At 41.4% G+C, this 13,176-nt stretch overlaps 1 protein-coding gene across 1 annotated transcript in view; it reads right to left on the bottom strand.

The window, feature by feature from the left end:
• Window positions 1-13,176, bottom strand: part of GPR158 (G protein-coupled receptor 158) — a 349,303-nt gene that overhangs the window by 305,220 nt on the left and 30,907 nt on the right. The window contains exon 2 of the mRNA XM_075587610.1: window positions 6,936-7,041. Coding sequence (XP_075443725.1) covers window positions 6,936-7,041 — 106 coding nt within the window. The remainder of the gene's footprint in view (window positions 1-6,935; window positions 7,042-13,176) is intronic.

Genomic DNA, 13,176 nt, shown 5'->3' with positions numbered 1-13,176 from the left:
ATTTCTGCTTATGTACCCAGGTTTACAAAAGGAGGAAAAAACAATGAAAAAGTGCCCAGAATCCACATATGAAATACAATAATGTTACTGATATTGAAACAGAATGGAAAAAAAACAAGTGTAAAAAGAATTTCAGTTGAATAAACATCTGCTACCAGAAACGGAGAGATGCATGAAGTTAAACATATCTAGCAGGTAAAGTTCCTAATAGGAGAGGCAATGAGAGCAGTTGCAATAGGACTCAATGTCTCTGGATATCCATTTATAGGTGGCTGCTGATGAGTCTTAGTGTAGGTCCTGCATAACCTGAAGGTTCAGAGTGGAACAGGAGAACAAAACACAGGTGGATATCACTTACTGTACAGAACAAGAGTGCAATGTCTCAGCATGTCAGTACAATATAGAAACAGGTCACTGCTAGTCCTCTGAGATTCCAGAGGAAATGATCATTTGAAGGCTGATGTACCTGTAGGATGGCCAGCAAGGCGTCTATATCTGTAGCCTCTGATGTGAAGTGGGAAATGGAACCATCCGGTAAAGGAACCTCCGTCTCAGGTAAGTGTGCGGTAAAGCTTGATCCAGTGACTGCAGTCGTATGAATAGCCGGTAAGAGAAGGTAGGGACACGTACCTCACCATCCGTATTTCATCCACCGATGTCAATGTTGATCATTAAGTACTGGATTCTATACGGCGCCCATGCCGCCCACAGAGGACCATCGCCTCCAACTCCTCCACCAGCTATCACAGGATTGATCACATTGAAAGCCACCGAGAGAACCGCAAACATAGGCATCCCAGTGATACACAGACTGATTCTCAACGTCCCGGATGTGGTTGATTGCCTGCCACCTATTCAGCTGTTCATAGTGGCAGGATTATTAATAACCGCTAAGGTGATTAAGGGGTTACAGGCCAGAACCTAGTTTTTTATTTTACTGTCGGTGCCATGGAAGAGGCGGACGAGGGTGGTCGGGGTAAGCTGTAGAGAGATGCAGAGCACAGCAAGGTGTAACACCTTGATAAAGTGCTTAGGCACGAAACGCGTAGGTGCGTTTCATCTCGCTTCTCCATCTTGTTTGAGCTTGCAATAAATTGATCTTTATGCTAGAGTTGCCCTGGATTTTTTATCATTTATTTTTTACCCAATTTTTTTGCTCTCTCTTGCGGTGCTCTGCATCTCTCTACAGCTTTTGGATTCCTTTAACTACAGACTGCACACCCTGGATGTGTTGGAATGATCTGACAAGTTGAAAGTTAATGGATTGAACCTTCTGCATTACCTTGACCCAAGCTTGACCCTACCTGTCCTTCTAACTATCGACCTGTCTCCCTCCTGCCTTTTGCCTCCAAACTCCTTGAACGTCTTGTATTCTCTCGATTGCTACACTTTCTCAACACCTATTCTCTCCTAGACCCTCTACAATCTGGCTTCCGCACTGCTCACTCTACTGAAACAGCCATCACTAAAATAACTGCATGCTGCCAACGACAGAGGTCATTACACTCTGCTCATATTACTCGACCTCTCTGCAGCATTTGACACCGTGGACCACCCTCTTCTCCTTCACATTCTCCATACTCTTGGTATTCGGAATAAAGCTTTATCCTGGATCTCTTCTTACCTCTCCCATCGTACTTTCAGTGTCTCTTTTGCCAACACCTCCTCCTCCTCCTCTATTGATCTCTCTGTGGGGGTACCCCAGGGCTCTGTCCTGGGACCCCTTCTCTTTTCTCTTTAAACACTCTAGGTGACCTAATCACATCTTTTGGGTTTAAATATCACCTCTATGCTGACGACACACAAATTTACCTTTCAACCCCTGACCTTACACCTGCTATACAGACCAAAGTTTCTGAATGCCTCTCTGGAATATCATCCTGGATGGCCATCCGCCGACTGAAACTTAACATGGCAAAAACAGAGCTCCTTATACTTCCTCCTAAACCTGGCCCTACTACCTCATTCCACATTGCTATTGGAAATACGTGCTTTCACCCAGTAGCCTAAGCACGCTGCCTAGGGGTTACACTTGATTCCTCTCTCTCATTCTCCTCTCATATTCAAAACGTTTCTAAAACTTGTCGCTTTTTCCTCTGCAATATCACAAAGATATGCCCTTTCCTCTGTTACTCAACTGCTAAAACTCTGACTCAGGCCCTCATTCTCTCACGTCTTGATTACTGCAACCTCCTGCTGTCCGGCCTTCCTGCCTCTCACCTGTCTCCCCTACAATTTATCCTAAACGCTGCTGCCAGAATCACTCTACTCTTTCCTAAATCTGTCTCTGCATCTCCCCTCCTGAAATCCCTCTCCTGGCTTCCGATTAAATCCCGTATCTCACACTCAATTCTCCTCCTCACTTTTAAAGCTTTACATTCTGATGCCCCTCCTTAAATCTCAGCCCTATTTTCTCGCTATGCACCATCCCGACTCTTGCGTTCTTCTCAAGGATGTCTTCTTTCTACCCCCTTTGTATCTAAAGCTCTCTCCCGCCTTAAACCTTTCTCACTTTCTGCCCCACACCTCTGGAATGTCCTTCCCCTCAATACCCGACTAGCCCCCTCGCTATCCACCTTTAAGACTCACCTTAAGACACATCTGCTTAAAGAAGCATATGAATAGCACTGGATAATCATGGACACATGATACATAAAGCTTGGCCCCCTGCAGACGCACTTACTAGAATTCCCTCCTACTGTCTCTACATTCTCCCTACCTACCAATTAGATTGTAAGCTCATCGGAGCAGGGACTCCTTCCTTAATGTTACTTTTACAATATGTCTGAAGCACTTATTCCCATGATCTGTTATTTATATTATTTGTTAGTTATATGATATGTATTACTACTGTGAAGCGCTATGTACATTTATGGCGCTATATAAATAAAGACATACAATACAATACATACAATACAATACCTTGTTACCATATGAACTCTGTATTGCTACACTAGATTGGGAAGAAATTGTGTCCCATTTTATGGATTGTCAAGTGGACACCACTAGACACAGACCATCTTAGTGCTACAGACGAGACAACGAGTATTCTAAAGCTTGCCTTAAACTAGCCCGATTACATGCTGGGTACATGCTGGGTGTAACCTGGCTAGTTTAAGGCAAGTTTAAGGCATTTCTGCATTGACTAATGACCCATCGGATTAACACAGCAGGGGTCCCTGGCAGTCCCATTCAGTTGAATGGGACTGCCAGGGACCCCTGCTGTTAATCTGATGGGCCATTAGTCAATGCAGAAATGCCTTAAACTTGCCTTAAACTAGACCCAGCATGTACCCAGCATGTATCTGGGTCTTTTTGGTGATTGCCACTAGTTTGTGTTAGAATAACCGTCGGCACTACAGTATATCATATACATTATATATTGGACATTCATAAATCATCCGGATACTTAAAGAAATTATATATGGAATTAATAAAAAAGAAGAATTTCCTTCTATAGAGCCATATGTGATTTTGAGCACCATTTCCTATACCAAACAACACTGGCAAGGGTAAGAACTACTTTTATTTACTATATGTTGGCTGGCTAATGTTTTATTTTTAATGGGCAAATGTGCTATTATCCAGATATAGATAATAGGGCTTTTGTCCATTACTGTATGTGTTGCGGGAGGGGGGTAGAGGGGGCGCGTAGTAGGGTGCCCATTGGTTACCAATGTGGCTATCTATGCCCCATTGAGGGCATAGATGACCACAGTGACAATCAATGGATTAAATAGCTAGTGTATTTTAGAGTAATGTATTTTTTATTGTATGTAATTTTATTGCACTGTATTGTTTATTTGAATGGGCAAAAGCGCTATTAGCCATCTTTGGCTATTGGCACTTTGTACATTACTGTGTGTGGTGTTGGTGGTAGAGGGGTTGGTGAAGGGGGTGGTTGCCACAGGGTGGGTGTTAAGGCCTTGAGGGAGGGGTTAACCCCTTCATTACCTTTAAGGTTGCAACTGCTAAGGTAAAGGAGGGGTTAATACCTCCCGGGAGGCCTAAACAAACAACCAACCTGGGGCAACTATGAAGGTGATTTATGGCTCAGGGTGGGTTATTAGACCTCCCGGGAGGGTAGTAAGAGGGGCTAACCCCTTCATTACCTTAGTGGTACTACTGCTAAGGTAATGACGGGGTTAACCCCTCCTGCAACCCTCCCGGGAGGCCTAACCACCCACTCTGGGGACACTATAAGCTTCACCCACTACCTCTATCACCAACAAACTGGGAACTGCTATTTAACTCCTTCATTACTTTAGAGGTTAGCAACTAAGGTAATTTATTTATTTTTATTTATAAAAATGTTTTACCAGGAAATAATACATTGAGAGATACCTCTCGTTTTCAAGTATGTCCTGGGCACAGAATTATAAAAAATACATGGTTACAATAAAAGAACAGGGTTATACCGTGAATTCACAGACATTTCATGGACAGATAAAGTAGGAAAATTGGACACAGGGGATAAAGGGCTTGTGAGTTTCAGATTGAAATAGAGCAGCTTTAACATCAACTAACATCAGCGAACGGCAGCAAACGGCTCACGCCCTTTGGCTGCCCTTCGGCTGCGCCAAAGGCTGTGTGCCTTTGGGGCAACGCAGATGTACGCTGGAGTGAACAAAAAGATCTTTTCTTTGTGTCCCCATGGCTCATTAATATTCCAGTGGTTGGGGTTGCCGATTCAACAAAGATCAAGCACATGTTAACCCTTAGCACGCTGGTCCTGTGCAGAGGGGAGCAGTTGTTGGGTGGGGACCATCAGGCTGTGCGCCTTTTGGGCAACGCAGATGTACGATGTAATGAAGCTGGGCTGTAAGTGTATTTTATATACGATTGCAGGAGGGGTCTCCGGAGTTTAAAGTAATGCGGGTCAGTGCCGGAGCCCCCCCCCCCCGTTTCAATCCAAGCAGTAAAAATATTTTTATCGTGATTCCAATCTCACAACACTTTAGGTGGTGAGATCTCAATATGTGGGTTTAAGGTGCGATGTGCATATCGAAACTACCTGAGTAGATGTTACTGGCAAAAAAATCTTTTTTGTCATAGCAAGAGTTATAACGATCATTAAAAAGCCATCAAAATTGCTTGGAAAGTGCACTTAACAAGCACTAAGGGCCTCATGCAGAGAGCAGCGCTAACAGGGAAAGCGGTATGTATTGACGAAATCTGCCTTTAGAAAGGCAGAAAATGGGGAGTTTTAAAAAAAGCGCCATTTTTTTTTTTCTCAGAATCTCGCCGCGTCTTGAAAACGGCCGTATGCAGAGAGCAGCGAACGCCATCTAGTGGCTGTTCGCGGCAAAAAAATGGCGCGATTTTCAAAATTTTTCCTCTCCACCATGAAGCTGGCGCTCCGCGGCCGGTGGAGGAGAAAAAAAAAAAAAACGATTTCTTTCCCACTAGTTTCAACAGCGCTCATAGCGCTCATAGCGCTGGTTGAAACTCTCCATATGCAGAAAGGATTGTAAATGCAGTTTTATGCCCTTTCTGCATATGGAGAAAAAAACTCTCCAATAAAGCTAAAAAAAATTCCCCTCTCCAATTCTAAATAGCGCTGCTCTCTGCATGAGGCCCTCAGTCCGTTATCGAAGCTTCCTGAATAGTCCCCAAAGACTCATCAGCAGCCACCTACAGTATCAGTGGATATCCAGAGACCTTGGGTCCGATTGTATGTGCTCTTATTGCCTCTCCTATTAAGAACTTTTCCTGTTAGGCATTTTTAACTTCATGCTTCAATCCATTTGTGGCAGCAGATGTGTATTCACCTGAAATTCTTTTTACACGTGTTTTTATCCGTTCTGCTTCAATATCAGTAAAATTATTCCATTTCGTATATGGATTCTGGGTGCTTTTTCGTTGTTTTTTTCTGCATTACCTCTCATCCATTCACAGACTGGTCTGTCTGTTGTCTAAAGCAACATATGAATCAAGGAGACCACTTAGAGTTTCACTTCTGAGTTTTTTCCCGGTCACTTTGTTCCACTTTTTGGGTATATTGTCATTACACCATACCACTGGTATTTAACACATTTTTATAGATTTCATTGGTTTTTGCCCCCTCACTTCACATGTATACCTTGGTTATATTGTGCATGTTGATTTCACTATTTTACACTGTTTGTCTAGTCTTCTAGCACTTAATTTGTTCATTCATTCACTTATTTGTTGATCTTATTGATTCATTTATAGTGTATAGCGCACTTCACTTGTACTTTAAAAAGGAGGAGACTGTTCTGAATTCTATGATGACTGTCGCACTTCAAGCACAGAATACCTTATTCTCTGAAAACCTCTAATACACGCTAAACTTTCTAATTGTTGATATTATCATTATTTAGCATTTTGTTTTTAGCTGTTTTTGGGCTCTGACATTTATATCTACATTTGTTTTTTTGGGGGGAAAATATTTTTATGAAGTAATAACATTATTAGAATTATAAATAAAGAAACCCCCGCACACCTCCAAAGAAAAACAAAGTCAAATGTGAAGAAATACGCTCTGTGCTATAATGCAAAGTAATATTGCTGCCATTTTAATCACAGACTATATAATGTCTACCATAATCAAAACACATAAAAGGTAACTTTTAATTGATATATGATTTGAGCCCTCTGAATATCTAACTCTACCTACCCCCATGTCTACATGAGCTACATAGAAGAAGCATTTTTAAATGAACAGCAAGTAAGACAGTTACCTAATTGAACCAAAAAAGAAAGCATAATAAATTATATTTGGCTGTGGACAAATATGAATTTCATGAGCAGAACGGAGCTGTTTTTGTTTATTTATTTATATCACTCTGTCGGCTGCTTGCTCACAAATACTTTGAAATACCAAACATCTTAGAAGTTTATTGACTAAACAGTAAAAATGAGTCTTCCAACTGGTGTGCGTGAATAATTCCTTTTTGTTAGAGGTTTCCTACCTTTGAGCTGTTGTGTTGGCATCTGTGAGTTCCAGAAAACCATCCATCATTTGAGCATTGGTCGATGTCAATTTTCTGCAAGTTTACGTCCACTTTTAGTACTCCCCTGCAATAATTACAAATGGTAAGTGGTTTATAAAGGTCAAATTCTACATCTAATACAACTTCTTCCTAAATTGTTCCCATTTTCATTGTCAGATGAAATGATAACATTTGCATCCAGCTATACAGAATCGTGAAATCAGTACAACAATCCAAATATATTTTAATGACATTTATATGTATGCCATCTCTGAGAAGTAACATCACTTTGTCTTAAAAGAAAGAGGACACTGTTAGATTTATATTTCCAAAATACAAACTACTGTATTATCAGATTTTCACAAGTATTTAAAAATTAAATACAAAAGTATATAATCTGCACAACCTTAAAGAAAAAAAGATGTAGCCTGACATAAGGATCAGCAATGATTTCAAGAGCAAGCACAAACACCTTCTGAAATTTACCCTGTAAAGCGCCCCCCCCCCAGCCATAGGCGGGGGTCTCATGACTGGGGGGGGGGCAGCTGGCCTTCCCCTTGATGGCCTGCCACCACCCCTCCCTGGCAAGGGGAGGAGACACACAGGGCCTACTTAAGACCAGGCTGGAGGACAGCACAGCCTCTTTGCTGCCCACCAGACGATTACTTTGCTGGAAATGAAAGGTACAAGGTTCCAAGCAGGAGGGGTTGTTGACCAGTTTTGCCTTTGTTGTGGTGGCTCTTTGGGGGTAGGTGTTTGTTCTTGCCAGACTGGGAGCTTGGCGGTTTGAGCCCGCAGGGAGTATGAGTGGGCAAGGTCATTCTATCCATGATGTCGAGAACCTGCTCGCACAGGGGACACGAGTTCAGCTGCTCGAGGGCTGGGTGACCCTCCCCCTCCTGGCAAAGGAGCACCCTGTAGGAGTGGAAGCAAGAGGTGGTAGGGAGAAGAGGGCCCTTGCTATGACTGAGCCGAGCAGGACCCATTGTACTGATTGCCTGGTAAACCCCGGGGGTCAGCAGCCCTTCCATCAGACTGAGTACAGTGTCTTGATGGAGAGGGAATGGATAGAGAGGGAGATTAGGAGCATGCAAGGGTACTATAGGGATTTAGTGACCCACTACAGTTCTGAATAACCCCTGACAGCCTGGTCCCCAGAAGGCAGAAGCAACTTTTTTGCCCTGCAGAAATGCCTTGCAGCTCCAGGGGCATTGCAGCTCAATGTGCTGGGAAACCTTCCCCAGTGTTCATGGATCACAGCCCCAGGGGTGGGTACCCAGGGTGGTGGGGGAAGGAGAGTGTGTTGGTCCAGTGGACACTTGCCTGGTTGAACTTGGACTATGGAGAGGGCAAGGAGTCCAACCATGCTAGAGGACTTTGCCAGCCAGAGACTTTGTTTTATGCAACTTCTATTTTTTTCAGGTTCAGCAAGCCACCTGATATGTGACTGTGCTGGAGCCTTCATCTTGAGGGGGAAGGTGTGACGGTCGGAGGTAACTGGCCTTCAGAAATAAAGGTGAAGCCTGGCCGGTACAGTAAGGTAAAACCATGTATTTTCTGTAACTCTGTTCCCCTTATACTGTCCCCCACAGGGTTATAAGCTAGGAACCGTGTGTGTGGGGTTAATGCTGTGGACCAGTTAATGCATTCTGTGTGGTATGCCCTTTTACTCATGGTCCCGTAGCTGCCTGTGCAAGCTTATAAGTGGGTTGCCTTGTATGGGTGGCCCCTTATGAGAAATAGTTGCAGGGCAGAGACTTCTGGAACATGAGGAAAAAGGGGGATATTTGGGGGCAAACAGGGTTAACCTATATTGCCAGCCAGCAAGGTATTAGAGCTGGGTCTAGAAGGTTTGTATCCTAGAACAGGTTTTGGAGCTTCAGTTCACAGACCCCACATTTTAGGTCCAAATTGTAGAGTGCAAGTTTTAGTGTTGCTGTGTTTTAAAACTACAATGCATTTTGTGTTTGTGCTGTGAGCTGCACTGCATGCAGAAAAAACAGTTTTGTGACAAAATGTAGCCAGATGTGGATTATCATTTCAATGCCACCAGCTAAAGTATAGAGACTCCCTGTGTTAATTGCAAAATACATGCAGGTTTGTGGCATGTGGTGAGGAGGAAGGGCTATGGACTTGCTATCTGGAGTAGAAAGCCTTTGTTCCAGCTAAACATTGAGGAACCTACTCAGCAGGGGGTATGGGGCTTGCCAGGAAAACGGTTGCTGAGTTTCAAACTCATAGGCACAATTTTCATTGGCAAGTTTTTTAATTTCCCCCTCCTCTCATTAAATGCACAAACACAATCCGTGCTCTAATTGGCTGTAAGCCCCCTCAATGTATTAGATAGGCAGCAAGCCCTATATAAGGGAGTGTAGTGTAGCAGATCTCTCTCTTTTTGTTGGAGATTTGAAGAGACAAGTAGCTGCTAGCGGACTTCTCAAAGGTGTTTGTGGGTGAAAGAGCTATTCACACAGAGAAGTCCAGCCAGCAGGCTGGAACCAACCGGAGCGGACAGGGTAACACATTTTGCTGAAGCAGGTGCCCTGCAACTAGAAAAGGGCTAGATCTAAACCCCCCCAGACCCCTAAGGAATATATTCTCTGTATTTTGTGTTCCGGTGTGTTTCCAAGGTCTTATCCAAATAACCTCATTTTATTTCACTGCATTGTTTTGCCTTGTGACTGATCCCTTAAATATAAATGTGTTAAAATACCTGGTCTACCATGACACTCCACTCACGACCTTAGCCCAACCTGAAAAAGATCCATTTATGACAACCCTCTGTTTTCTATTCTTCAACCAGTTTTCAATCCAGTGCATATATTTTTACAAGTCCAATTTGCTTTATTTTGTACACCAACTAAATAGACCACATCAACTGCATTACCCTGGTCTAAATTCCTACTTACCTCCTCAAAGAAAGAAATAAGTTTAGTTTGGCATGATCTATCCTTCATAAATCCATGCTGACTATTACTAATAATGTTGTTTTCCTTTAGGTATTTCTGAATATTATCCCGTATTAAACATTCAACAAGTTTCCCCACTTCCCCAAGTCAGGCTTACAGGTCTATAATTCTCCGCTGGTGATCTAGCTCCCTTTTTAAATATAGGCACCACATCTGCCTTACGCCAATCTTGTGGTACTGAGCCTGTGGAAATGGAGTCCTTGAATATTAAATGTAATGGTTTGGCTATTGCTGAACTTAACTCCTTGAGAACTCTTGGATGTATGCCATCGGGGCCAGATGCCTTATTTACTTTAATTTTTTCAAGCCGCCTATGAAATTCTTCCTCAGTTAACCAATTGTTCATTAATATGTAGGTTGTCGCTTCCTCCTGTGGCACTACTATTGAAATTGACTCTTCCCTGGCAAACACAGAGGCAAAGAATTTGTTTAATACCTCTGCTTTTTCCTTATCTGCAATAATCTCCCTGCCCATCTCACACTGAAAAGGTCCTATATTTTATTTTCTATTTTTTTTGTTAATAAGGTACTTAAAGAACTTTTTAGGGTTGATCTTACTTTCTATTGCAATCCTTTTTTTTATTATCCATTTTTGCTAATTTGATTGCCCTTTTGCAATTTTTGTTACATTCTTTATATTCTGATATGATGCCTCCGTCCCTTCTGACTTCAAGAATCTAAACAGAATCTAAACACCTGCCTCTTATTTTCCATTTCCTCCCCTACCTATTTATTTATCCACATTGGTTTTGACTTATTGCTTTTATACTTATTACCCAAGGGTATACACTGATAAGTGTGCTTTTCTAACAATGTTTTAAAGACTACCTATTTAGCTTCTACATTTTTCCCTGCAAAAACTTCATCCCGATGTATTACTTGTAGATTAGTCCTCAGTTTATTAAAATCTACTTTCTAAAGTTTAAGGTCTTTGTTAAACCCAAGTAATCGGGTTTTTTTTGATAATTTATTCCAAATGAGACCTTGTTATGATCACTGTAACCCAAATGTTCCAGGACTTGAATATTTGCTATTATGTCTACATTGTTTGATATTAACAAATCCAGTATTGCCCCGCTCCTGGCTGTTACTCAATAATCTGGGTCATATAATTGTCTTTAAGCAATCCCAAGAACCTGTTTCCTTTTGTTGAAATCCTAATCTCATTGCCCCTGTCTATGTCTGGATAATTAAAATCACCCATTATACAAACATGACCCAGTTTTGCTGCCTTCTCCAATTGCAAAGTATTTTAGGATCCTCAATCTCACAGATATTTGGTGGTATATAGCATATCCCTACAAACATTTTCTTTATACGTTTACCTCCACTGCTAATTTCTATTCACAACATATTTCTTTATTTATTATTTCACTCCCGAATAAGGCATGCTCTCTTCTGTTGATTAAACTTTTGAATTGCAGCCTTTATTTGATCCCCTGCAACCCCAGTGTCCACGTAATGAGTTGACATGCGGCCATACCCATTCTAACTCGCATTCACTCTTTCATACAGAATGTGATGGAAGGAAAGTTTCCTAATGTGTTCACTTGTAAGGGCCAAGATTTCTTTAATGTCAGAATAACACCATGGGGTTTCTTCATTAAACTGTGATAATGCAGATCGGGGTACTATCACAGGAAACTCTTATTGACTTCAATGGGAGTTTGCGTATAATAATACCCTGATCAGCACAATTGCAGTTTAAGGAACTATTGCAGTAATCTCCTATTGACTTAAATTAATGTTTCTGAGCGATGGTGCCCCATCAGCACTATCACAGTTTAATGAAAAAACACCCATATGGGTGTCCGTGGATTATTATGTAATCGAAAGGACAAGAATATTTTTTGAAGGAACAAAGTGACTACCTCTGGGTGCCTCAAATATTTTAATTACCATGGCAAGAATAAATCTTTTTTTTTTTTTTTTTCTATTGCATTGTGCATGTAAGCTGTAAACTGAGAAGTAAGCTAACCATATAAAATTGTTGAATTTGAAGGCACCCACCTGCGTAATGAAGAAATTAGTGTCACATTATGCATTGTCATTGGGTATGTTGTTGCTTTTTCACAGCTCAACCCTGCTGGGAAGGTTATATACGGATCATGTGTTAAGAGAAAGCTAGAATCCTATGGGCCTTCCAGTCAGAATTCTTCAGAGAGTGCATCTTTCAGAGCATTGGGGACTAAAACAATGTATTGTACTGTATATGAATATTTCATATTTCCCTTTCTTTTCATTATTTCTTTTTTATACATAGTTTTCTTAATCTACCATGTTATATGTAATATATAAATATATACCCAGTGGACTCGCAATGAGTTGACATGCAGCCATACTCGCATTCACTGTTTCATACAGAATGTGATGGAAGGAAAGTGTCCTAATGTGTTCACGTGTAAGGGCCAAGATTTCTTTAATGTCAGAATAACACCATGGGGGTTCTTCATTAAACTGTGATAATGCTTATCGGGGTACTATCACAGGAAACTCTTATTGACTTCAATGGGAGTTTGCGTATAATAATGCCCTTATCAGCACAATCGCAGTTTAAGGAACTACAGGCATACCCCGCATTAACGTACGCAATGGGACCGGAGCATGTATGTAAAGCGAAAATGTACTTAAAGTGAAGCACTACCTTTTCCCCACTTATCGATGCATGTACTGTACTGCAATCATCATAACTGATGTAAATAACACATGTGTAACAGGCTCTATAGTCTTCCCGCTTGCGCACAGCTTCGGTACAGGTAGGGAGCCGGTATTGCTTTTCAGGACGTGATGACAGGCGCATGCGCGAGCTGCCGTTTGCCTATTGGGCGATATGTACTTACTCGCGAGTGTACTTAAAGTGAGTGTACTTAAAGCGGGGTATGCCTGTATTGCATTAATCTCCTATTGACTTAAATTAACGTTTAATTTAATATATATTTATATATAATGTATATATTTAATATATATAATGTGTGTATATATATATACAGTGTTCGACAAACCTATACATTTGCTCGCCCCGGGCGAGTGGATTTAACATCGTGGCGAGCTCCTATTGGCCCAAGCAGCACACGTGTGGTACTAGTTACCGAGTAGATTTTTTTGTTCGGCGAGTAGATTTTTTGGTGATTTGTCGACCACTGTATGTATATATATATGTATATATATAAATATATATATATCTTTTCATCTGCTCTCTTTTAGGCTATTGTATTTCTTTTTAATTTAATTTAGGGGATAAACATGTTCAT

The sequence above is a fragment of the Ascaphus truei genome, chromosome 2, assembly GCF_040206685.1.
Source record: "Ascaphus truei isolate aAscTru1 chromosome 2, aAscTru1.hap1, whole genome shotgun sequence".
NCBI classification, from domain to species: Eukaryota; Metazoa; Chordata; class Amphibia; order Anura; family Ascaphidae; genus Ascaphus; species Ascaphus truei.
This window is presented reverse-complemented; position numbering and strand designations above follow the sequence as displayed.